This window comes from Oncorhynchus kisutch, linkage group LG17 (assembly GCF_002021735.2).
Source record: "Oncorhynchus kisutch isolate 150728-3 linkage group LG17, Okis_V2, whole genome shotgun sequence".
Classification (NCBI taxonomy): domain Eukaryota; kingdom Metazoa; phylum Chordata; class Actinopteri; order Salmoniformes; family Salmonidae; genus Oncorhynchus; species Oncorhynchus kisutch.
The window spans coordinates 65,026,390-65,054,201 of NC_034190.2; the positions used below are offsets into that span (position 1 = coordinate 65,026,390).

The 27,812-nt window shown below is 42.7% G+C and overlaps 1 protein-coding gene across 5 annotated transcripts in view; it reads left to right on the top strand.

Moving 5' to 3' along the window:
* The first annotated feature begins 9,992 nt into the window (after positions 1 to 9,992).
* Positions 9,993 to 27,812, top strand: part of LOC109908106 (signal peptide, CUB and EGF-like domain-containing protein 3) — a 125,121-nt gene continuing 107,301 nt past the window's right edge. For 4 of the 5 annotated variants that reach the window (XM_020506573.2, XM_020506575.2, XM_020506576.2 and 1 more), the window contains exon 1: positions 9,994 to 10,599. In XM_020506573.2, the coding sequence (XP_020362162.1) occupies positions 10,494 to 10,599 (106 nt within the window). In that variant the 5' untranslated portion in view covers positions 9,994 to 10,493. Of the gene's footprint in view, positions 10,600 to 27,812 lie in introns of all 5 variants that reach the window. The other variant, XM_020506574.2, reaches the window with a different exon arrangement.

Below are 27,812 nucleotides of genomic sequence, written 5' to 3' on the forward strand. Positions count from 1 at the left end.
CACTGTGATAGACTGCATACAGTTTGCTGAGTAGAGTATTGGAAGTTGTTTTGTAGATGACATCGCTGAAGTCGAGGATCGGTAGGATAGTCAGTTTTACTAAGGTAAGTTTGGCGGCGTGAGTGAAGGAGGCTTTGTTGTGAAATAGAAAGCCGATTCTAGATTTGATTTTTGATTGGAGATGTTTAATATGAGTCTGGAAGGAGAGTTTACAGTCTAGCCAGACACCTAGGTATTTGTAGTTGTCCACATATTCTATGTCAGAACCCTCCAGGGTGGTGATGCTAGTCGGGCGGGCGGGTGTGGGCAGTGAACGGTTGAAAAGCATGCATTTGGTTTTACTAGCGTTTAAGAGCAGTTGGAGGCCAGGGAAGGAGTGTTGTATGGCATTGAAGCTCGTTTGGAGGTTAGTTAACACATGAATGAATGCCCCCATTTCACATTACTCTGACCTTTTTCTTGCGTTGTACCCAATGATTTGTGAAAACTTGCTTGGTGGTTCGATGTCCTCATTGTGGTTTTACGGACATGTTTAATACGTTTTATGTACACTAGTAGAATATTTATAAAATTCACATTGTTATATTTGGTAACACTTACTTATTCTCCATCGACTCCAAACCCATTTGAAGCATGGTACGGATGTGGGTGGAGCTATGTCTACATAAGGGTGCTCTTCTTTTTTTTACTCACAAAAGCTCTGACGAAGGCCTTGAGTCTGATATATAAAGCTTATTAAAGAGCAGTGATATTATCACGAGCAGTGTAATATAAACACATATTTAGTTTTGGAGAAATTATTTAGTTTAAGAAAGTTTAAGAAACATTGCCTTGTAACTTGTAATTCCGTTACTAAAAACCCACATATCTTTAATATATTTTCTAATTTCTCTCCCTCATGAGGAGAGAGGATAATAAAAGTTAAAAGAAGTAACAAGTAAAGGTAAACTTACCAATTAGTTATAATATTTTAAAATATGTTTAATTGCCACATACACCAGATAAGTGCAATGAAATGGATTGTTTTACAGGGTCAGCCATAGTATCGGGATGACCCTGGAGCAAATTAGGGGGAAGTGCTTTGCTGTAGGGCCCATCGACAGATTTTACACCTTGTCGGCTTGGGTATTCAAACCAGCGACCTTTCGGTTACAGGCCAAATGCTCTAACTGCTAGGCTACCTGCCGCCCTTCGGGATACATCACCATGAAGAGAACGATATTCATATCCATAATTATGCATTTCTGTAGCTGACATCCAATTCTTTCTGCAGACATCTTTGAATCTTAACTCGGAGTAGATATTTAGTTTTTGGAAAACGTGGTCACATAAAAAACGGAGGGAGATTTGACCGTCATTCTGTATCCAAACTTTGCAACTGCACAGTTCTTCCAGGAAATGTGTTTCTGTGAAATTTGTTGTGTAAATTGTTCAAAGTAGTCCTTGTGCATAGAGTTGTATGGTTTGTTCAACTTTTTCTGTGGAATTCGGCTCACGTTCACTGAGAGGTGGGGCAGCTTTGATGTGCATGTTGCTTCAGGAATGAATGAGTGAGTCCGTGCCAAACTGACAGTATGCCGGGGCACTGTCTGTCTCTGTGCCAATGAGAGCCCAGCCTAAGGCACTTCCTCCCTTCACTGTTCAGGCCTAGAGCAGGAGGACCAGATAAAGGGGTAATCTGCGGTTTCTACATAATTGTTTTACTTATAAATTAACGATATGTACCCATTGATTCTTGAAGAATATAACTTGTAAATGCCATATGAGCATACTTCATCTGTTGTACCCCATCAGAACCCAAAATATAAGCTTGTTTTCCTCCAATATTTGAAAACGAAGTAAATGTAAACAAACACGATATAGCCTCAAAACATGGTTAAACTACACATGTTATATCATGGATGGTTAGTCCTTGCATCCAGAACTCTGTCTATTAATGTAAGAGTGGTTACATTTCTCCAACCCCATCCCTCAGCTTTTTACAGAAACAGGGTTGTACACTTTATTGCTTAAACTGCTGAACTTAAACAATCTTTAAAGGGAATCATTGATGCAAATGCAGAAATAAGACTGCTTTGTGCTTCTCTGTGACATGATTATTATGTTTGATTTATTTTATATAACCTTTATTTAACTAGGCAAGTCAGTTAAGAACAAATTATTATATACAATGGCAGCCTACCCCGGACAAACCCGGGCCAATTTTGCCCTATGGGATTCCCAATCACGGCCGAATGTGATACAGCCTTGATGATGGTGACATGATGATCGAAATATGCTATTTATAACAAACATGCATCTCTGACATGTAGAATAAGGAATCCCATCAGCTCTATTATTGGTATTTCTGTCTGCAACGTTAATAAAGAACGTTTTCATATTGAACATGGTCAGAAACAGGTGGTCAACCTTCAGAGCTTGTGTGAGCACCATGCTGCCACTAGAGGGCAGTCCAGGTTTGTGCTGGATGGTTTCTGATGAATAGTTGTGTAGGCAGTCGTCTGTAAACCTATGCAGACTCTAGTCTCTCCTCACAGCAGATGTATATGCAGACTGGTACAGCGAGACTATAGAGGGATGCAGTAATGCACAGTCATGATTGAGGCTGTAACGGCATGTGCTGATAGAAGACAACGTACTGTTTACAGACCACTTTATGAAGGACTGCTGGCGTTGCCCTTATTTTCATGTGCACAGCTACACAGGCCTACTTACAGCTTACCACTTCACTCACTTAACAGATGTTGCACTTAACTGCCTGTTGTAATCATAATGACCCGACAAGCATTGATCTGAAATCATTTCAGACAGGCAGAACAAACAGGCAGGCAGAACAGACAGACTTCAAAACAAATTGATGGGCTTTACCGTCATCCTCTTTCATAACCCCCTGTTAGATGTTCATAATGACCAAATTGCTTCAGAGTGTTTCAAACAGGATTATGCTGCATATGGTGCGGATTTAATGAGGATTTATTGATGTATTTTCTATTGTTGCCGAGGAATGAGGTGATGTGATCACAGTCCTCCAAAAACAAAAGCTACGGGAGGATAAACAGTCTGCAACGTTGCTCTCTCATAGGAAAGAATGCTCCCTGTTACTGTCAGGATTATATATATAAAATGCCATTATATTTATATAATACCATTAGTTATACTTATATAATGCCATTATAATTATATTTATATAATACCATTAGTTATATTTATACACTGCTCAAAAAAATAAAGGGAAAACTTAAACAACACAATGTAACTCCAAGTCAATCACACTTCTGTGAAATCAAACTGTCCACTTAGGAAGCAACACTGATTGACAATACATTTCACATGCTGTTGTGCAAATGGAATAGACAACAGCTGGAAATTATAGGCAATTAGCAAGACACCCCCAATAAAGGAGTGGTTCTGCAGGTGGTGACCACAGACCACTTCTCAGTTCCTATGCTTCCTGGCTGATGTTTTGGTCACTTTTGAATGCTGGCGGTGCTTTAACTCTAGTGGTAGCATGAGACAGAGTCTACATCCCACACAAGTGGCTCAGGTAGTGCAGCTCATCCAGGATGGCACATCAATGCGAGCTGTGGCAAGAAGGTTTGCTGTGTCTGTCAGCGTAGTGTCCAGAGCATGGAGGCGCTACCAGGAGACAGGCCAGTACATCAGGAGACGTGGAGGAGGCCGTAGGAGGGCAACAACCCAGCAGCAGGACCGCTACCTCAGCCTTTGTGCAAGGAGGAGCAGGAGGAGCACTGCCAGAGCCCTGCAAAATTACCTCCAGCAGGCCACAAATGTGCATGTGTCTGCTCAAACGGTCAGAAACAGACTCCATGAGCGTGGTATGAGGGCCCGACATCCACAGGTGGGGGTTGTGCTTACAGCCCAACACCGTGCAGGACGTTTGGCACTTGCCAGAGAACACCAAGATTGGCAAATTCGCCACTGGCGCCCTGTGCTCTTCACAGATGAAAGCAGGTTCACACTGAGCACGTGACAGACGTGACAGTCTGGAGACGCCGTGGAGAACGTTCTGCTGCCTGCAACATCCTCCAGCGTGACCGGTTTGCAGTGTGTCAGTCATGGTGTGGGGTGGCATTTCTTTGTGGAGCCGCACAGCCCTCCATGTGTTCGCCAGAGGTAGCCTGACTGCCATTCGGTACCGAGATGAGATCCTCAGACCCCTTGTGAGACCATATGCTGGTGCGGTTGGCCCTGGGTTCCTCCTAATGCAAGACAATGCTAGACCTCATGTGGCTGGAGTGTGTCAGCAGTTCCTGCAAGAGGAAGGCATTGATGCTATGGACTGGCCCGCCCGTTCCCCAGACCTGAATCCAATTGAGCACATCTAGGACATCATGTCTTGCTCCATCCACCAACGCCACATTGCACCACAGACTGTCCAGGAGTTGGTGGATGCTTTAGTCCAGGTCTGGTAGGAGATCCCTCAGGAGACCATCCGCCACCTCATCAGGAGCATGCCCAGGCGTTGTAGGGAGGTCATACAGGCACGTGGAGGCCACACACACTACTGAGCCTCATTTTGACTTGTTTTAAGGACATTACATCAAAGTTGGATCAGCCTGTAGTGTGGTTTTCCACTTTAATTTTGAATGTGACTCCAAATCCAGACCTCCATGGGTTGATAAATTTGATTTCCATTGATAATTTTTGTGTGATTTTGTTGTCAGCACATTCAACTATGTAAAGAAAAAAGTATTTAATAAGAATATTTCATTCATTCAGATCTAGGATGTGTTATTTTAGTGTTCCCTTTATTTTTTTGAGCAGTGTATAATGCCATTATAATTATATTTATATTATACAATCAGAATTATATTTATATATTGCCATTATAATTATATTTCAATAATAGCATAAGAATTATATTTATATAATACCATTAGAATTATATTTATATAATGCCATTAGAATTATATTTATATAATACCATTAGAATTATATTTATATAATGCCATTAGAATTCTCCGTCTGTAGGCTGCGAGAGGGAAATAATAACTTTTAACAGCTTTCTCTTTGGCGATTACACAGAGCAATACATGAGTTGTGAATGAATGACTAATGTCCACTAATGTAATGTCAATATTATGTGTTTAATGTGTTTCATATTCCATACCATTTATCATAAGCCATTGAGTAATTAATTTTGTACAAAATGTTGGTCATTTGTACCTCATTAATAAGAGGAATTGCCTCCACTTAAATGAACAGCATGCGTCCAGTTAACAGTATAAATGTTGAACTGTTGAATTGTGTTTTATTTTGCCTTGTATCAACTTCAACCTGCTTCCACTGGAGGTTTAAAATTAAGTCTTAAAGCTGAGTCACAAAAACCTATTTGTTTTTCAGCCTCAAAAAGTGAAACCTTGGCTGACCCTGCCCACCTGAGAAAATACTACAGTATACTGTAGAATACTTCAGTACTTACTGTAGAATTCTATAATGAACTGTAGTATAAGCTTCTGTAGAATACTATACTACACACTGTAGTATCCCTCTATCATGTGTAGTACTTACTATAGAATGTTGTAGTATACTGTTGAATACTACAGTAAATACTACAGTATTATCCGGAAGGAAAAAAAACTATGAAATACTACAGTAAAGTCCGCAAAAACACTACAGTCTGCAAAAACCCTACACTTTTTTAACTATAGTAAATACTACAGTATATAATTTGCATATACCCTGCCCATTCCCCTCCCCCATGTTGCAATTTGTCCCACCCCTAAGTGAGAAACCTACAAGCCAAGTATAGACCATATTGTGTTCCCTAGAAAAGAGCAGAAGTGCTGAACTTTCTGTTCAGATTCCAATCCTACCTACAGGTTATGGAAATGTTCTGTTTTAGTATTTCTTCAGTGGGTTTTCTGAAGGAGGAAGCCTCCTCTTTCATGTCAAAGATAGTAAAACACAAAAAACACAGTAAATACAGTAATGTCTGCAAAAACACTACAGTAAATACTGCAGGATACTATACTACATTCTCCAAAAACTCTACTACACTAAATACAGCAGTATACTATCAATCAAATGTATTTATAAAGCCATTCTTACAACAGCTCATGTCACAAAGTGCTGTACAGAAACCCAGCCTAAAACCCCAAACAGCAAGCAATGCAGGTGTAGAAGCACGGTGGTTAGGAAAAACTCTCTAGAAACCCCCTACATTCTGCAAAAACAGCACATTAATTACTATAGTACATACTACAGTATTTATACTATAGTTAACTGTAAATACTACAGTATACTACAGTGAATACTATAGTATTTATACCATAGTATCCTATTATCATGACACAAGGCGACACCCAGATGAAGACACAGGAGGCAGATGGTTGGAGTCTTACAATGTTTATTAATCCAAAAGGAGTAGGCAAGAGAATGGTCGTGGACAGGCAAAAGGTCAAAACCAGATCAGAGTCCAGGAGGTACAGAGTGGCAGACAGGCTTGTGGTCAAGGCAGGTAGAACGGTCAGGCAGGCAGGTACAGAGTCCAGAAACAGGCAAGGGTCAAAACCCAGAGGACCAAAAAAAGGAGAATAGCAAAAAGCAGGAGAACGGGAAAACCGCTGGTTGACTTGGAAAACATACAAGACGAAGTGACACAGAGACAGGAAACACAGGGATAAATACACTGGGGAAAATAAGCGACACCTGGAGGCGGTGGAGACAATCACAGGGACAGGTGAAACAAATCAGGGCGTGACACCTACAGTATTTTTTCATATGGGAGAGTGACCCAGAGAGCTCAGAGGGGCGTGGTTGTAAATCTCTTTCAGAGGAATCATTTATTTTCTCCAGAGTAAAAAAAAAAGATGTTTGGACTGATCTTGACCTGTGCCACTTAGTCTGAATGTTTTGTATGAAAACTTTTACTCAACAAAGCATCTCTGCACCATCTCTGCATTTGTGTTTTCTCTCATCGGTTTGCTTGTCAAGGTTAAGTTCTAGGGATCAGACAGAGAGGAGTGAATGAACGCCTTAGAGATGTATTTTCAAATAACGTGTTTCTTCAAAAGGAGCAAAGTTTCATGCCATTCTACTGTAAGCTTTTCTACTTGGTTAAGATACAAACCTAGCAGAAATCTATGACCCTCATCTACTGTAGGCCTTGTTAAATGCTGACTGGGATAAAGGCATACACGTTGTGCCGTATAGCTAGACACAGGTCGTGGTACTTTCCCATAATCCCTGGTCGCTCTTGCGGCAGGCGTTCGTCATCTGACTGTACCTGTGTTGGAGATTGGCAGGTCTCATCCTCTGACTGTACCTGTGTTGGAGATTGGCAGGTCTCATCCTCTGACTGTACCTGTGTGGAAGGTCTGCCTCAGGCTGGAACTTAGTTGATCATAGGGGAATTCGTGGAGATGCTCTGCAGTCTGTACAGTAAAGCCACTACTGAGTATGCAGCTCTTACCCAGCCTATTTAGCTCATTCAAATAGGTCACCACCAAAACATGTGGGAGATAATCACCCATAGCCTTGGAGCACAGTTTTGACATTCCTACTCATGCAAAGGTTCCAAATCATCTAACCCTCAATCGATTCTAAGTTTACCTCCCCCCATCTGATCCCCTGTGGAGCTAGCATGGTCAATGCCCAAATACCCTGCTGTGTTGCTTGGAGGGAGAAGATGGGGAATGAGTAATGTACCATCTTGGTCCTGTGTGGCTCAATTGCTAGAGCATGGCGTTTGCAACATCAGTGTTGTAGGAAAATGTAAGCAAGCATTACTGTAAATTTAAGAAAGCACTACTACATGTAAAATGGTATGGTAGAGTGAGTCCCGTTGCTGAAGTATATGATGCTATTTGGTTATATAGTGTGGCTGTGTGCTTATCTAATAGGAGAAGCCTGTATTGCAGCCTGCAGCTGTATTTTCCCAGTCTCTTTCTTTACCCTACCGGCACACTCATTCCTTTTCCTCCGGATTCACAGTGTAACTGAAGTCCTTTCATGACAACTAGGGTCATAAATTAAACATTACCTGGGCTTCTCTTATGCGTCTGTTCAAGTAAAAATAGGTATGTTTGTGTGTAGAGTGATGCCCATGCACACCCCTCTACCATTAATGAAGTAAGTGTTACTGCTGTACCTATATGAAAAACTATGCATCACTTACAGCTCCCAGGCTCAGGCCCCCCTGCCACTGTGGCCTGACTTTCTCTGGCTCCCCAGTGATTCTCAGCTCATTTGGTTATACAGGGGCTCACAATTACCTGGAGATTTGGGGTTTGGGATATGGATATTTACATATTTCTTCTGACAGATGTTATTATAATTACACAGGCCAGGCTGCCAGACTTCATCATTTGGATCTGAATGGTCATTACTATGAATCCTTTCAAATGATGTATGTTACAAGCCAAGAGGGATTTCTTTTAAAGGGCATTTTTATACTTGTCTGATTATTCCTGGTTATAAAAACAACTCTAGGGAAACCATTAAGATTCACGACATGAAGGTTCACAACAGAGGAGTACCATCCATTTTAATTTTTTTCTTCAAAATTAGATGCACGTCCATAAAATAGTATATGATCAGGCTTCATTTTACCACCCAAATATGAATATGGAGCATTAGGCATTGCCAGAAAGTGTCTTCCATCCTGCAAGACAAAAACAAAGAACAAATACTTAATCGAAGATTAAACTTGGGTAAAAAAAAGAATAAGAAAGAAACCTTAATGTACCTTTGAACAATTGAAAACTGTTGTCATTTTATCAGCCACAGAGATATCCATCTTTAAGGGGCGAGCTTTTATCAGATTGTTTGCTATCAAAAGTTTCCGTTATCTTACTAAGCCTGTAGAAAATAGATTTTTTTTAAATCTCCAAATCAATTTTAATGCGAGACCCTAATTGCATTTTTGATTAAAGAGAAATAAAACAGGGGAGCTAGAGAACATCATTATTCAGCATTATCTTTCTCAAAACAAATGTAAACTTAAAGTGTAATGCATCAGTACAGCAGATTAAATCCTAGAGGAAATGAAATATAATAAGCATATCTTCTGTCTAATACTGATTCAGTGCTGAATCTAATCTCCATGTTCCAATCTCCAGTCTTCTTTTAACTCAAGTTGAAAAGCACCCATGATGCACTGCCACAATGAAAGAACAGGAACATGCTGATTCTTGTTTGCATTTCCTTTTGTTCAACTTTTATTGATTCTTTAAAAGAGACAAGGAGGTAGAGACTAGCTGCACAACACAAAGACATATTAATTAATGGGACACGTATCCTCTAGGAGGCAAGCAGTATAGGCTTGGCCTGCTGTAAATAAAAAGGAAATGTATCATTTGAGGGATGTTAACAGGCAGGTGATGTGAAATTCAGGCTGCTTGGAGATATCCATTGCTGGGTTTTAGAAGATGTGAAAACCTATTTGTGAGTTGTGGCCAGGGAAATGTAATACTTTTCCTGTGTCTGCCTTTTGTAGCCTACACATGGGTATAGCAATAGGCAAATTCAAGTGGTGGTGCAGACAAATTACAAACTCATTTGAAAAAGGAGTAGGCCTATGTATACAAAAATATGATATAAAATGTCAGACTTGTGTTTTTCATTTATGTAAAGCCAGCATGTAAGTCCAGCAGAATAAATATATGACAAAGATGTGATAATTAAACTGAATCTCCTGCAGGCTATTGCTAAATAGCAGATCATGTCATGGTGTTTATTGCTCTCTAGATCTTTTTGATTGCGATTTGCTCCTGTTTTTTTTTGAGATGGCATAAATAGGTAACAATAAGTTTGTATGAGAAGCAATCATGGGAGATAGAGTGTACACGAAAGCTCGCGTAGCACACGCCGAGACTACAACCTGTTCGCGGTCATTGTGCATCGGGTGCTATCGACACAACTCCTTATATTTGTCATTGTATGTGTCAGTTGCAGGTTTTCATTTTTTTTCTTCCGCACCGCTCTTTTTCCTTGTCTGTGGGGAAAGTGTCCAAGTTGGTTGTGGTGTGGCGCGCGGTCCATAGATTGCACCCAGAGTTTGACCTTTCTCCTCCATGACAACCCGCGACTTCGTTCCAACCAGCAGCTGATTGTAAATTCCTGCAGAAAAATAAATACTTGCAAGTAGTTGGAGAAAGAGCGAGTGCGCGTGTGGGAGAGCGAGAGCAGGAGCAATGCGCGGATCCTCGTCTCTCCACCCCTTTCCTCCTCTCTGCCTCACTCCATCTCTCTCAAACGTCCCTCTGCCTCTCTCTTATATTGAAATTGGTCTGGGTCGAACAGGATCACAGAACACCGCTTCTCTATTGCTGCACATTGTCGGGCATTCCGCAAAACCCGATCACTTGAAACACAATAAGCAGACACAAAGGAAAGGACATAGTACCACAATATATTTTTAAAGGTAGAACACGTTTTTCTTATAAAAAAAAATACCGTCCGTTTGTGCGTGTTAAGCCTTGTAAAGTAGGTGTTTAACTATAACAGTCCAACTACAGTATAAAATAGCCATGCATTTGCACATTATAATGCGCGCTAGCATTGGATTAGTCGGTTTCTGTCTGCTTGCCTTTGTCCAACAGCCAGCTCGCGCTTCAGGAGGCAAATCCACTCAAGGTAAGTTTTCCCATCAAAATACCTTTATTTCTCCAGGCTTTATCTTTCAGACCCTGGGGAGCAGCTATGGTTATTTAGTGCAGATTTCATTACCTCAATCCGCTGTGCATTGTGAATTTGTAAGCTAATGCCTGACCATTGAGTTACAAATTAGTTCATGTTTTAAAGATTACACACACACACCAATAAATTCAGCATCTCAACAATAAAATATAAAAAACCAAAGTATGCCTCATTAATCCTAACTGCATTATATTCTATTTAATGGACAGGCACACTGGTAAGCACATTGAAAACTCTTTTAGAAGGCTGATGTAAAATGTGTTTATGTATTAAGTACCTAGGAAATTCCACTCTGTTTAAATATTGTTTTGCACTGGCATGTGTCCTGAGATCAGGAAATCATTTATTCTGTTGCATGCCCAGACTATATTTGTCTCCCCATGATGGTTAAGCTACTGCTGCACTTTTCTGAGACTGGCACAAAAGTGGCAAATTAACCTGTTTTATAGGTCTGATCCAAAACCGTTAATCAATGTTTAAATCCCCCTGACACTCCCATTCTCTCACCATGGAGATAAACTGGCGACACTTCAAACAACAACAGTGTGAACAGAACAGGTTTGTTGAGAACTTCAAGAACAGAATAGTTGTTAATGAAAGAGAGAGACCATCAAGATGTATTTATCACTACCAAGCCAAGTATTTGAAAATCCTCTGTAACACTCACATGGAGCAGCAGGGCTCTCCCTAGTCTCTCTGTCAAAGCCTCCACTGAGCTAGGCTACAGTACTGCACCCAGGATGCTTTCATGTCCTGCCTCCTCTGTTTGATTCATACACAGATAGTGCCTCAAGGCTATAAGGTGAAAAACTCCAAATCCTCATTAAGCACTCAGACTAAAGATGTTGATGATTATGAGGATTAGGGTAATGAAAGTCAATGAAAATGCGAGCACGATGCAGATCACAGGACAACACTTTACTTGCAGTTATAAGTCATCCATCCACACAATAAAAGGGCTGAAATAGGTGCTGTTTTCGTACCTATTTACTATTTCTCCTCTTCTGTCTGTTTCTCTCTTTAAATAATAAGGATAATACGAATATGCTTACTCATGTCAATCTGTAGCAACCAGATCTATATATGCCAGGGACAGAGCACAGTGTGTGTGTGCAAGCCTCAGCAGCTTTGATTATGTTTGGTTATGTTTCACACACAGATAGACACAAAAAGACATCCCTCGGCCAGTCAGGCAAGGAGTGTGTGTGTGTGTTGTGTGTGTGTGTGTGGGGGGGGGGGGGACGACTATTTAGCATCCTGGGTGGTCGGCCCCCACTTGTGAGAAAACCGAATATTTACATTTTGCAATTATAACGACTTTTTTCTAACTTAATTTCCCACAACATCGATTACACACTTGCTTGTCATGTGGAATGTTACCGGAACAGTGTTATCACTCAGTAATGGCATGCTCCTGTTTGTAGCCTAAGTGACATAGCCTGGCAGAGAATGGACTCTGTGAATACAGCAGTCTTAAGAGTGGGAGGATAGTCTATGAATAATGTGCAGTTAGTAATATTTGTATGGCTTTTTATCTTTAGACATCTATAAGATGGAGAGATGAGATGGAGAAGGGGAGATGAAATGATGAGATGAGATGAGAGAGGGAGAAATATTGAGGGAGTGAGAGAGAGATGAGATCGAGAGGAGAGAGGAGAGAAAGAAAGAGATAGAGGGAGAGAGAGATGAGATCGAGAGGAGAGAAAGAAAGAGAGAGAGGGAGAGAAATGAGATCGAGAGGAGAGATGAGAAAGAGAGAGACAGATGAGAGATGAGAAAGAGAGAGAGAGATGAGATCGAGAGGAGAGAGGAGAGATGGGAGAGAGACAGATGAGATCGAGAGGAGAGAGGAGAGATGAGAAAGAGAGAGAGACAGATACTGGAACAATAAAAGGTACAATTTGTCAGGTCAATATTGATTCAACAAAGATGTTGGTGACAAGCCCCTTTGTCCTTCATCAAATGAACTAAGGAATATTGTGGAGGATATGGTGAAGAACAGGTAGAAAAAGAGGAAGATGAAGAAGGGAAATTAGACTGGTTAGAGGTGCTGGTGGAGAGAGAGAAAGTGAGCGAGAAAGGAAAAAGGAAAATAGTGAAGGGCCTCGGACAAGGCAAATCACTGAGCTTTTGAGCTAACCTCAAGTCGGAAGTTCCTGGCTAGCTAATACAGCGCCAAGGCAACCGTTGGTGAGGTCCTGACATGCTGTGGTGCGGTGCAGAGCGTTGGCTGTGTTGGTGTAACCTTTGCTCCTGGGCCCGAGGGTCTCTCTGGAAGGCAGAGCTCCTGCTGCAGCCAGGGAGGGAGCCAGAGGCAGCAGCCCTCAGCCCTGAGCCACAATGTGGGAACCAACCAGCCCTGGCCTGGAGGGAGCGACTCAGCAAAATGAGGCCCAAGTGGAGCGAGGGAGGGAGGCCTAGAAGTGGTGTGTCTTCCACAAAGAATGGGATGGAAGGAAGGCCAGAGCCCCCCCCCCCTTTGCTTTTATCCCTCCTCTTCTTTGTTTGCTTTGTCTTCCTTTTCTTTCCTTTATACTAAATTAATTAGTCATGTCTGATTCCACCGTCTGCCATAGGCTATGACTGTGTGTGTGTGTTACAGGCATGCACAAGCTCTATTTAATGGGGCTCCTATTCCTCATTTTGTTATCCTCTAGTTGTAAATCATTAAATCTGTCTGGTCCTCATACATTCTCTGTCGTGGAAGGTGACGATGTTAATAGATTTGCACTGCTTTTCTTAGCAAATATTGCAGGCATTCACCTGTGAAAGTCAAAGCTGTACAATTAATGAAGATGTCAAATACCGACATCTCTTGTGATCTCTTGGTAATGGTTCCTGGTAACCACATATGAAGCCACATGAAAATATCTGTTTAAATGGTGCTTTTCTTCCTGCTCAGCTTTCTGGGCTTGGACCACCTTAAGAACACCATAGAAGAAGAATGCAACTATTGTGGAGACAACATTCTATTCTCTGTGATCATCCTGGACCATGGCCAGTCCTTTCCCACTTTGGCACACATCTCATCACATTCATTCTTAGGTGCTGGCTGTGAGCATTCATTTGTCTAGACAGCCGTGGTATTTGTTGTGCTATTACAGTATTGTTATCTACTCACAGAGTTGATATGTGCCTTGAAGCGTACTGCAGTCAAAGTCCCTTTCAGTTTGCCAAGGTATTAGGGATTCAGGGGTTTTGGCATATCTATTTGGCACTCAGAATACTTTTTCTTTATTATTTACTCAATATAGCTCCAGGTCACATATTCAAATGGGGGTATGAAATTACATTTACATCTCTTAAGATATTTGCTGCTGTTGTGTATGTTTTTCTCTTTGCTGTCCTTTTCTTCTTCCTAATCAATACATCACGGTCGTCATGGAAGCCTGTCAGCGTCATTGATCTACATGAGTGTAGAGTAGACAATCAATTTAGCTGTGCTTTACCACTCTGAGAATGGATATTGGGATACGACCTGCCTGAGAAGTGGTGCTCCAATACCACTGTACATGTTGTTACAGAGCAGCTGAGTGAAAGGAGGGAGATCATAATCTCTGCAGTGGTTGAGTGGTTGAAACCATTGATAACAGTTCCGTCCAAGACAAATATACAGTCTGAATAGTGAACATGGCTTTGATCTTTAAGGACATGTGGTGGTGATGACGTTAGGACAAGCATAGATCTGATATTGGTCTAGTTTGCATATTGATATACACTGAGTGTACAAATATTAAACCACCTACTCTTTCCATGGCATAGACTAACCAGGTGAATCCAGGTGAAAGCTATGTTCCCTCATTGATGTCACCTGTTAAATCCACTTCAACCCGTGTACATGAAGGGGAGAAGACAGGTTAAAGAAGGATTTTTAAGCCTTGAGACAATTGAGACATGGATTGTGTATGTGTCATTCATGGGCAAGACAAAATATGTACGTTTAAAAAAAAAAAAATGTATTTCACCTTTATTTAACCAGGTAGGCTAGTTGAGAACAAGTTCTCATTTGCAACTGCGACCTGGCCAAGATAAAGCATAGCAGTGTGAGCATACAACAAAGAGTTACACATGGAGTAAACAATTAACAAGTCAATAACACAGTAGAAAACAAAGGGGGGGTCTATATACAATGTGTGCAAAAGGCATGAGGAGGTAGGCAAATAATTACAATTTTGCAGATTAACACTGGAGTGATAAATGATCAGATGGTCATGTACAGGTAGAGATATTGGTGTGCAGAAGAGCAGAAAAGTAAATAAATAAAAACAGTATGGGGATGAGGTAGGTGAAAAGGGTGGGCTATTTACCAATAGACTATGTACAGCTGCAGCGATCGGTTAGCTGCTCAGATAGCTGATGTTTGAAGTTGGGAGATAAAAGTCTCCAGCTTCAGCGATTTTTTGCAATTCGTTCCAGTCACAGGCAGCAGAGTACTGGAACGAAAGGCGGCCAAATGAGGTGTTGGCTTTAGGCATGATCAGTGAGATACACCTGCTGGAGCGCGTGCTACGGATGGGTGTTGCCATCGTGACCAGTGAGCTGAGATAAGGCGGAGCTTTACCTAGCATAGACTTGTAGATGACCTGGAGCCAGTGGGTCTGGCGACGAATATGTAGCGAGGGCCAGCCGACTAGAGCATACAAGTCGCAGTGGTGGGTGGTATAAGGTGCTTTAGTGACAAAACGGATGGCACTGTGATAGACTGCATCCAGTTTGCTGAGTAGAGTGTTGGAAGCCATTTTGTAGATGACATCGCCGAAGTCGAGGATCGGTAGGATAGTCAGTTTTACTAGGGTAAGCTTGGCGGCTTGAGTGAAGGAGGCTTTGTTGCGGAATAGAAAGCCGACTCTTGATTTGGTTTTCGATTGGAGATGTTTGATATGAGTCTGGAAGGAGAGTTTGCAGTCTAGCCAGACACCTAGGTACTTATAGACGTCCACATATTCTAGGTCGGAACCATCCAGGGTGGTGATGCTAGTCGGGCATGCAGGTGCAGGCAGCGACCGGTTGAAAAGCATGCATTTGGTTTTACTAGCGTTTAAGAGCAGTTGGAGGCCACGGAAGGAGTGTTGTATGGCATTGAAGCTTGTTTGGAGGTTAGATAGCACAGTGTCCAAAGACGGGCCGAAAGTATATAGAATGGTGTCGTCTGCGTAGAGGTGGATCAGGGAATCGCCCGCAGCAAGAGCAACATCATTGATATACACAGAGAAAAGAGTCGGCCCGAGAATTGAACCCTGTGGCACCCCCATAGAGACTGCCAGAGGACCGGACAGCATGCCCTCCGATTTGACACACTGAACTCTGTCTGCAAAGTAATTGGTGAACCAGGCAAGGCAGTCATCCGAAAAACCGAGGCTACTGAGTCTGCCGATAAGAATATGGTGATTGACAGAGTCGAAAGCCTTGGCAAGGTCGATGAAGACGGCTGCACAGTACTGTCTTTTATCGATGGCGGTTATGATATCGTTTAGTACCTTGAGTGTGGCTGAGGTGCACCCATGACCGGCTCGGAAACCAGATTGCACAGCGGAGAAGGTACGGTGGGATTCGAGATGGTCAGTGACCTGTTTGTTGACTTGGCTTTCGAAGACCTTAGATAGGCAGGGCAGGATGGATATAGGTCTGTAACAGTTTGGGTCCAGGGTGTCTCCCCCTTTGAAGAGGGGGATGACTGCGGCAGCTTTCCAATCCTTGGGGATCTCAGACGAGATGAAAGAGAGGTTGAACAGGCTGGTAATAGGGGTTGCGACAATGGTGGCAGATAGTTTCAGAAATAGAGGGTCCAGAATGTCAAGCCCAGCTGATTTGTACGGGTCCAGGTTTTGCAGCTCTTTCAGAACATCTGCTATCTGGATTTGGGTAAAGGAGAACCTGGAGAGGCTTGGGCGAGGAGCTGCGGGGGGGGCGGAGCTGTTGGCCGAGGTTGAAGTAGCCAGGCGGAAGGCATGGCCAGCCGTTGAGAAATGCTTATTGAAGTTTTCGATAATCATGGATTTATCAGTGGTGACCGTGTTACCTAGCCTCAGTGCAGTGGGCAGCTGGGAGGAGGTGCTCTTGTTCTCCATGGACTTCACAGTGTCCCAGAACTTTTTGGAGTTGGAGCTACAGGATGCAAACTTCTGCCTGAAGAAGCTGGCCTTAGCTTTCCTGACTGACTGTGTGTATTGGTTCCGGACTTCCCTGAACAGTTGCATATCACGGGGACTATTCGATGCTATTGCAGTCCGCCACAGGATGTTTTTGTGCTGGTCGAGGGCAGTCAGGTCTGGGGTGAACCAAGGGCTGTATCTGTTCTTAGTTCTGCATTTTTTGAACGGAGCATGCTTATCTAAAATGGTGAGGAAGTTACTTTTAAAGAATGACCAGGCATCCTCAACTGACGGGATGAGGTCAATGTCCTTCCAGGATACCCGGGCCAGGTCGATTAGAAAGGCCTGCTCACAGAAGTGTTTTAGGGAGCGTTTGACAGTGATGAGGGGTGGTCGTTTGACTGCGGCTCCGTAGCGGATACAGGCAATGAGGCAGTGATCGCTGAGATCCTGGTTGAAGACAGCGGAGGTGTATTTGGAGGGCCAGTTGGTCAGGATGACGTCTATGAGGGTGCCCTTGTTTACAGAGTTAGGGTTGTACCTGGTGGGTTCCTTGATGATTTGTGTGAGATTCGGGGCATCTAGCTTAGATTGTAGGACTGGCGGGGTGTTAAGCATATCCCAGTTTAGGTCACCTAACAGAACAAACTCTGAAGCTAGATGGGGGGCGATCAATTCACAAATGGTGTCCAGGGCACAGCTGGGAGCTGAGGGGGGTCGGTAGCAGGCGGCAACCGTGAGAGACTTATTTCTGGAGAGAGTAATTTTCAAAATTAGTAGTTCGAACTGTTTGGGTATGGACCTGGAAAGTATGACATTACTTTGCAGGCTATCTCTGCAGTAAACTGCAACTCCTCCCCCTTTGGCAGTTCTATCTTGACGGAAGATGTTATAGTTGGGTATGGAAATCTCTGAATTTTTGGTGGCCTTCCTGAGCCAGGATTCAGACACAGCAAGGACATCAGGGTTAGCAGAGTGTGCTAAAGCAGTGAGTAAGACAAACTTAGGGAGGAGGCTTCTGATGTTGACATGCATGAAACCAAGGTTTTTTCGATCACAGAAGTCAACAAATGAGGGTGCCTGGGGACATGCAGGGCCTGGGTTTACCTCCACATCACCCGCGGAACAGAGAAGGAGTAGTATGAGGGTGCGGCTAAAGGCTATCAAAACTGGTCGCCTAGAGCGTTGGGGACAGAGAATAAGAGGAGCAGGTTTCTGGGCATGGTAGAATATATTCAGGGCATAATGCGCAGACAGGGGTATGGTGGGGTGCGGGTACAGTGGAGGTAAGCCCAGGCACTGGGTGATGATGAGAGAGGTTGTATCTCTGGACATGCTGGTAGTAATGGGTGAGGTCACCGCATGTGTGGGAGGTGGGACAAAGGAGTTATCAGGGGTATGAAGAGTGGAACTAGGGGCTCCATTGTGAACTAAAACAATGATAACTAACCTGAACAACAGTATACAAGGCATATTGACATTTGAGAGAGACATACAGCGAGGCATACAGTAATCACAGGTGTTGAATTGGGAAAGCTAGCTAAAACAGTAGGTGAGACAACAGCTAATCAGCTAGCACAACAACAGCAGGTAAAATGGCGTAGACTAGGCAACGGGGCCAACAGATAAAACAAACAAGCAGAATGGAGTACCGTGATTAATGGACAGTCCAGCGTGCATCAGCTATGTAGCCAAGAGATCAGTGTCCAGGGGGCAGCGGTGGATGGGGCAGGGAAGCTGGACTGGCGAGTGTTATCCAGGTAAAAAAAAACTAACAATGACTAAATAGCTTGTAGCTAGTTAGCTGGTTAGCTTCTGGAGGTTCTTGAGTGTGTTCTAAAAATAAATAAAAAATAATAGCGATTCCGTATCACATTGGGTGAGGCAGGTTTCCGGAAGGTATAAACAAATTAAAAGTCAAAAGAGATAGAAAGTAAATATGGGTCCGGTGAGCGTTTGGGACGCGGCGATTCAGGCGGTTAGCAGGCCTGTGCTAACAAGCTAACAGTTTGTAGGCCCGGGCTAGACAAGGTAGCAGTTAGCGGACCGGAGCTGGACAAGCTAGCAGTTAGCAGGCCGAATTAGCAAGCAGGGAGATAGCGAGGGCTAGAGAGTTAGCCTTTGGGGGACGTCGCGATGGGGTGAGTCTGTTTATTCCTCTTCATGCGGTGACATCGATAGACCGGTCGTGGGCCCGGGTATTGTAGCTCAGGAGTATGCTACGGTGGTAGCGCAGGCCGGGCTAACTTCAAGCTAAGTGGGTGGAAACGCTAGCCAGGGGTAATCATCCGGGGTTGCGGTTTAGCTAGATAGCTAGTTGTGAAGATCCAGCGTATTTGGAAGCTTAGGTTTAGCAAAATGTTTTTAAAGGGATAGCTATGTAAAAAACGAAAAATATGTAAAAAACGAAAAATAAACGAAAAATAAACGAAATATACAGGGACACGACACGACAGGACGACAGGACGACAGGACGACTTACTGCTACGCCATCTTGGATGGCCGGTCTGGACTAGGGCTGTCTGGACTAGGGCTGTCTGGACTAGGTCTGTCTGGACTAGGGCTGTCTGGACCTAGGGCTGTCTGGACTAGGGCTGTCTGGACTAGGTCTGTCTGGACTCGGTCTGTCTGGACTATGTCTGTCTGGACTATGTCTGTCTGGACTATGTCTGTCTGGACTCGGGCTGTCTGGACTCGGGCTGTCTGGACTCGGGCTGTCTGGACTCGGTCTGTCTGGACTAGGTCTGTCTGGACTAGGGCTGTCTGGACTAGGGCTGTCTGGACTAGGTTTGTCTGAACTAGGGCTGTCTGGACTAGGGCTGTTGCGGTCCTTTTACCACCACACCACCACAAATTCCACAAGACCGTTGAGTCAACGTAATCTCCTGTTATGCACTCTGGACATGCTTTGGTAGGACCCAACTTGCTAACAACCATCAGGTTCTAATGGCCTGATACTCAGGGCTCTATTGTCCCTCCATCACGTCCTAATGGCCTGGTACTCAAGGCTCTATTGTCCCTCCATCAGGTCCTAATGGCATGGTACTCAGGCTAACAACCATCAGGATCTAATGACCTGTTACTCAGGGCTCTATTGTCCCTCCATTAGGTCCTAATGACCTGGTACTCAGGGCTCTATTGTCCCTCCATTACGCATCTCATTAAAACATCAAACAAAACTGATTTAAGATGTCTTTGGTACATAATTGGTCTAGCCTATACTCCAAAATTAAACAAATTTGAGTAATCGCCTTTGAGTGTGGACTGTATTATTATGCATACTGGATGGACTGGTTACAATATGCTACACTACAAAATGTCGATCTAGGAGTCTTGGAGAGAATGTGTAGCCCTAGGCCATGCTGTTGGTTCATAGATTGTGCAGGGCAATTTTGAATAGCCTAGTAATAGGGATTTTTTTCAGATTGTCATAATTAATTGGGTGACACATTTTTTGCAAAACAGAGTATCTCACCACTATGCATTTCCATCTCCTCTCTCTATCCTTCCTCTAATTCCTTTCTCGAGCCGCAGAGCGGCTGCCAACACTTTAGTTAAATATTTTTTTGTTGTGAAAACATGTTAGTGTCGATGTTCCCGAACAGATTTCACTTTGTTTCCCAAATTACGCATTGGGTAGCTGCAACAACAAGGTTTGAGAGCCCATGACATACAGAGTTTGGGGGGAATATCACCTGTCGCGCAGGGAGAGAATGCTCCTCAAACAGTGGTTGAATCATGGAGTGAAATAAGTGTTTTGATATTTATTTCTCAGCTGCTCATATTAAGCACATGCTCCACTACTGTATAAAACCGAAGTAGCCTACCTGGCAAAAATGGACCAGCAGAAAGTGCGCAGCCTCCATTTGCTATTGGAGTGCATACAGATAACATGTACTTTTCCCCCTGCCCGGTTCCTGCCCATTTGATAATGGGACATTCTAAATCAAAACTTTCACATACAATACCAGTAAAAGTTTGGACACACCTACTCATTCAAGGGTTTTTCTTTATTATTTTTTTTAAAACTATTTTCTATATTGTAGAATAATAGTGAAGACATCAAAACAATGAAATGACATATGGAATCATATAGTAACCAAAAAAGAGTTAAACAAATCATTGGCATTCTCTCAACCAGTTTCACCTGGAATGCTTTTCCAACAGTCTTGAAGGAGTTCCCACATATGCTGATCACTTGTTGGCTGGTATTCCTTCACTCTGTGGTCCATCTCATCCCAAACCATCTCAATTGGGTTGAGGTCAGGTGATTTTGGAGGCCAGGTCATCTGATGCAGCACTCCATCACTCTCCTTCTTGGTGAAATAGTCCTTTCACAGCCTGGAGGTGTGTTGGGTAATTGTACTGTTGAACAACAAATTGTACTCCCACTAAGCGCAAACCAGATGGGATGGCGTATCACTGCAGAATGCTGCGGTAGCCACGCTGGTTAAGTGTACCTTGAATTCTAAATAAATCACAAACAGTGTCACCAGCAAAGCACCCTCACGCCATCACACCTCCTCCTCCATGCTTTGCGGTGGGAACTACACATGCAGAGATCATCCATTCACCTACTCTGCGTCTCACAAAGGCAAGGTGATTGGAACCAAAAATTTCAAATTTGGACTAATCAGAAAAAAGGACACATTTCCACCAGCCTAATATCAATTGCTCATGTTTGGTCACTCTGATGAACGTATCCTCTGCAGCAGAGGTAACTCTGGGTCTTCCTTTCATGTGGTGGTCCTCATGAGAGCCAGTTTCATCATAGCACTTGATGGTTTTTGCGACTGCACTTGAAGAAACTTTGACAGTTCTTGACATTTTCCAGATTGACTGACCTTCATGTCTTAAAGTAATGATGGACTGTCATTTATCTTTGCTTATTTGAGCTGTTCTTGCCATAATATGGACCTGGTCTTTTACCACCCCTACCTTGTCACAACACAAATGACTCAAATGCTTTAAGAAGGAAAGAAATTCCACAAATGACCTTTTAACAAGGCACAACTGTTAATTGAAATGCATTACAGGTGACTACATTATGGAACTGGTGGAGAGAATGCCAAGAGTGTGCAAAGCTGTCATCAAGGCAAAGGGTGGCTTTTGAAGAATCTCAAATATAAAATATATTTTGATTTGTTTAACACATCTTTGGTTACTATATGATTCCATGTGTGTTTTTTCATAGTTTTCACTTTTAGTCTAATCAAATCAAATCAAAGTTTATTTGTCACGTGTGCTGAATACAACAGGTAGATCTTACAGTGAAATGCTTACTTACAGGCTCCAATAGTGCAAAAAAAGTTATTAGGTGAACAATAGGTAAGTAAAGAAATAAAAACAACAGTAAAAAGACAGTGAAAAATAACAGTAGTGAGGCTGTATACAGTAGCGAGGCTATATACAGTAGCAAGGCTATAACAGTAACGAGGCTATATACAGTAGCGAGGCTATAACAGTAGCGAGGCTATATACAGTAGCAAGGCTATAACAGTAACGAGGCTATATACAGTAGCAAGGCTATAACAGTAGCGAGGCTATATACAGTAGCAAGGCTATAACAGTAACGAGGCTACATACAGTAGCGAAGTTATAAAAGTAGCAGGGCTACATACAGACACTGGTTAGTCAGGCTGATTGAGGTAGTATGTACATGTAGATATGGTTAAAGTGACTATGCATATATGATGAACAGAGTACAATGTAGAAAATAGTACAAATAAAGATAAACTCTGAAATGAATAGGTGTGTCCAAACTTTTGACTGTTACTGTATTAGTAAAGACAAGATTCAATTGAGAATAGTATGATGGGTGAAAATATGATCCCTTGATGAGACCACCTGTGCAGCCAGAGCCCAAGCTTTTTTTGTTACTTTCTCAAACCATCAATAGCCTATTGTCACATCATGCAGCCCATATATATTTTGAGTTCTAAGACATTCTAAATGTTGTATCATTCACAACCAAAGTTGCCAAATAACTTTAAATTGACCTGTTTCAAATGATCACTTCTACGCTCAACATAACCATTTCATATGTGCACTCGCTCCAGAATGGTAAAAATATCCTTTATTTTTTATTCAATTATGTTCTTCTTAGTATAAAATCTGATCAAATAAAACAAGGGCACGGGACTTATAAGCATATATTGTCTGCTAAATGAACAAGCCTACAGCCTATGGCATGGAGCAGAGCAAGATAACAACTCATATTCTATTCCTCTGAAATATGTTTCTTCAGACCTGACAAAATAAATAATGTATTTATTGTGATGGTGTATATTAAATGTATTTATTGTGATGGTGTATATTAAATGTATTTATTGTGATGGTGTATATTAAATGTATTTATTGTGATGGTGTATATTAAATGTATTTATTATACTTTTTTAAGTGTATATGTTCCAAAGGCACACATCAGTGGCTTGTATGCAGCTTGTATGTGTGGAGACCTTGGAGATGCTATGTGTTTATGTTCATTTATGGTCAATTACCTTGAGACGGGCAGTCTTTTGATAATAACCGTCTGACCGCCAAAGCTCTAGTCTGGAACGAACCAAATCTGATCCAAACATAGACATCTATGATTGGTTAAGATTTGGTCCGGACTGGACTAAAAAAACTATGTGCACCAAAAAAAAGACGTTGGAGTCGGTCCAAGCTTACTGAGGTGTAGCCTACAGTGTTCCCTGAAATAGAATTTTAGGAATGCCCGTCTATTTGGTAAGCCTACCATTTGTAAAACACCAAAAAAAGACGTCCGTACAGGACCAAATTAAGACATCCAAAAGACATTGGCTTGTGCTTATTAGGGTGTAGCAACCATGGAATTTTATGAATGCTTATCCATGTGGCCCATTCCTCCTGACAGAGCAGGTGTAACTGAGTCAGGCTAAGGTGTGGGTAAACTTCCGACTTCAACTGTGTATTTAAAATAATATTGATTTATAAAATAATATATTTGGAGGATTGGAAATGATGCAGACAATTTCAATCTATTTGCAATAAAAAAAAAATTTTTTTTAAAAACAAATAATTGTCATACATTTGATCTCCTACAGAATAGGCTACAGAGAAAGCCACATACTCTTTATACCATATCCTATACAGTATCTGCTACAGAATAGGCTACAGAGAAAGCCACATACTCTTTATACCATATCCTATACAGTATCTGCTACAGAATAGGCTACAGAGAAAGCCACATACTCTTTATACCATATCCTATACAGTATCTCCTACAGAATAGGCTACAGAGAAAGCCACCTACTCTTTATACCATATCCTATACAGTATCTGCTACAGAATAGGCTACAGAGAAAGCCACATACTCTTTATACCATATCCTATACAGTATCTGCTACAGAATAGGCTACAGAGAAAGCCACCTACTCTTTATACCATATCCTATACAGTATCTGCTACAGAATAGGCTACAGAGAAAGCCACATACTCTTTATACCATATCCTATACAGTATCTGCTACATCATTTATGTTAGATCATTTTTGGACTAAACGTTGGTGGACACCACAGCGATGGGTCTCTCCAACAGCACCCTGGAAAGGCGTGCTGGGAATGGACAATCAAAATATTTGGCTTTGACAAAGTGGGCATTGCTTATCACAGGGCGGCATCAACGCTCACCTAAAAAGCCCATATGCCACTGGTTGAGAGAAATTGCCCTTGTTTTTGGGCAGAATTATGTGAGGTTTTATGTGTGGTTGTTTGAGGTGTGTCTTGGTCAGTTTAGCTCAGAAAATGCCGCCCTCGTTAATCTGCAGCATAATCCTGCCTAATGAGTGGGACTGCCATGGTCTTTATTGTCTATGGTGCTATTGTTTCTAAGTTTCTCTTTGACAGAGGTTCTAGAGGGGCATAGTGTAGGCAAAGCATGGTAGAAAACAACACAGTCTATCACACTCTGACCTTAGAGAGCCTTTTTATGTCTCTATTTGGTTTGGTCAGGGTGTGATTTGGGTGGGCATTCTATGTACTGTTTTCTATGTTTTTGTATTTCTATGTTTTGGCCGGGTATAGTTCTCAATCAGGGACAGCTGTCTATCGTTGTCTCTGATTGGGAATCATACTTAGGCAGACTTTTTTCCCCCCCTTTTGTCATTGTGGGAAGTTGACTTTTGTTAGTGGCGCTCTAGCCCTGTAAGCTTCACGGTTGTTGGCGACCTTTTAAATAAAAGGGACGCTCACCACGCTGCACTTTGGTCCACTTCTTTCGACGGCCCTGACACAGTAAGCCAATTAGCATGTATGTTTACAGCCATGTGTAAAAGCTGGGCTGTCTGGCACAGGCCATGACCCAGGCCAGTTCTGTGGCCCCACCACTGGCCAGTCTATCGCTTTCATCCTGGCTGCTGGAATGTAAAACCAATACACTTTCTCCTTGCCAACAGTGTGTGAAATATTTAAAGTGTCAGAACTAGGGAAATACTGCATGGGATCACTATTCTTTCTCTGTGACGGATCCACTCTTGGTTACTAAAGAGAACATGTCAGAAGCATTCACAGCAAATGTATCCATCTGGCCTGGGTGAAGGGGTAACATTTTTGTTATTGTGTTGAGCTCAGGAAAAACACAAGTCTGTTTGATCTAAGTTGTTTGTTACACTCTAGGTTGTTAAGAAAACACTGCTTCGGTTAGCCAATGAAAACGGTTTGCCAGTACGTAGTGTTGTCAGACACAGGTTCGAATTGATCTGCAAGATTTGGGGCTCCCTCCAAAAGAGAAATATGTATTAAGTTATATGAAATAAGTTATTTACATGTAATTTGTGAGAAGCCTTCTGGAGTCGGTTTGGGGGTTTGACTGAAGTAGTGCTCCTTCCTTGGTATCTGAGCCTTGTTCTGGATGTGTGAGATTGTGTCTGCAGGTTTGGGTTGTCATGGGGTATTCAAAACCTGCCCACTGCCCAGGGGAAGCAATCAGGTCTGGGTTGTCATGGGGCATTCAGAACCTGCCCACTGCCCAGGGGAAGCAATCAGGTTTTTTACACGCCTCATAACTCTGTCATGGCACCTTTTCTTCTCCCCTGGAGCAGAGAAACCACTTTATCAGCACCCAGCAGATCAACCCCACAATGCCAGTGCTCCAGCGCTCCTATGCTCAATTAGGATGGTCTTAATGCTGACAGAGGAGGTAGCTTCTACATGGACAGGACAGTGAAAATCTGTCCCAACATACACACTCACCCTCCCTCCCTTCCTACAAAAATACATGGACAAGCACGTGAAAACACCAACATTTACTGCCATGATTACATTCAACACACACACTCAACACACAAATCCAAACAATGGGGCCAGACTCAGGCTGTTCCTCCACACCCCCCCCCCCCCCCCCACCCCCCAAATGGAGACCCCTAGCTCTTAGAAGCCCATTTATTTATTGGGCTGTAAAGTAATAAGTGTGCTTCAAATGAGGCCTGTAATACTTGTTCTCTGCGCTGTGGTGGGACGTATGACAGCTCTCTCCCTTTCTGTCTTTCTCTTTCTCTCTGTCACTTTCTCCTCCTCTCTCTCTCTCTCTCTCTCTCTCTCTCTCTCTCTCTCTCTCTCTCTCTCTCTCTGTGCCCTTTGTTCTCTGTGTGGAGGCGCTGACAGCGTCCCCATCGGTTAGTGGGAGGATATAGAACATAGTTGATGGTACACTGAACCCAGGCCCTGGGCCCGAGCCACTCTACAACCCCGTCTTCAAAGTGCTGATGGCTCCAGCAAGGAGAGGAGAGCTTCCAAGCGACTGGATGGCTGGCCTGTCCGTCCCCCGTTAGGAGCCGACAGCTGGGGCTGCTCTCAGATCATTAATCCCCCCCATTTTTCTGTTCCATGACTCACTGATTGGCAATGGTGGGATCCACTGAGTGAGTGTCTGCTCTGTGGCATTGTCTGCTTTAGTTCTCTGTTCTCTCCACAACTAAGGTTCAACATTGTTCGAGTGGAGTGGAGGACAGAGGAGAGCCTTGCTGCCATTGTCCCCGACGTTCCTCCTCCTCCTTACACCTCTTTCTCCTGAGACCCCTTTGGCCTGGCCTAATAATGCAGCTGCGCCTCTCTTTGAATTTTGGGGTCAGTGGGGGACGTCATTAGGCTGGTTTGTGGTGGTCAGTCAGTTTGTTGGAGGGGGGTTGGGGGTCCAGAGAGAGTCTTGTTTACAGACTGCTTGTGTTTACATTCCTTGAGGTTAGCGCCAGCTTTGGGGACTGCTGTATATGAAAGGAAATGCTCTTATTCTGCTTAGTAATGGAAAAACACAACACATCAAGGAATGTTTTGTATGAAAAAAACTATCTAATTTATTTGGTGCAGTTCATAGAGTTTGGCTGAAGCTTTTAGGTCTGAAACGACAGTGGTGGCGTCACTAATGAAACTGATACGTCCTCAATGAGAGGAGTCATGAGAAAAGCTGTGATCTTCTCAAATTGAGGATAATTGTAGAAAGATATCCCAGGATGTTAACACTTTATACTGTATATAAACTCTATAGCTCGAAGTCTGTGCCAGACGTTGCACTACCCTGTTCGACAACCAATATCTTCCATGTACTCTTAAATTGACAGTTTTCTTCTCTATTTTCCTTTTATTTTATCTTTAGTAGTGTGTTGATGGTTCTATTAGGAGAAGCCAGATGGATTGTCTCACATTGCAATGCCGTTCATGTGAAACAGAGTTGTGTAATGGATGCCAGTCACACGTCATAATTAACAATCATTCCATATACGGTAGTGTTTGTCTCTAATGACAGTTTTATGTAATTAGAACTATTTGAGCATAGTGAAGAATGCGTTCTACTTGTTAACAGTGTATTGAATTTAGGGCTGACCCCATTTAGTCGACTGGTCGATTGCTTAGTCGATAGGCTGTTGGTCGACCAAGATTTCTTTAGTCAAGCAGTCGCGCCTGTCTCAGTGGACTGATCCATTCTGGAGGCCACGGGGATAGCACAGTCCATCACTCTAAGACATGTGATACTGAAATTGTATATGGTTATATTATGTAAAAACTAATGGTGCAACACTAATAAATCAAATATTATTTCATA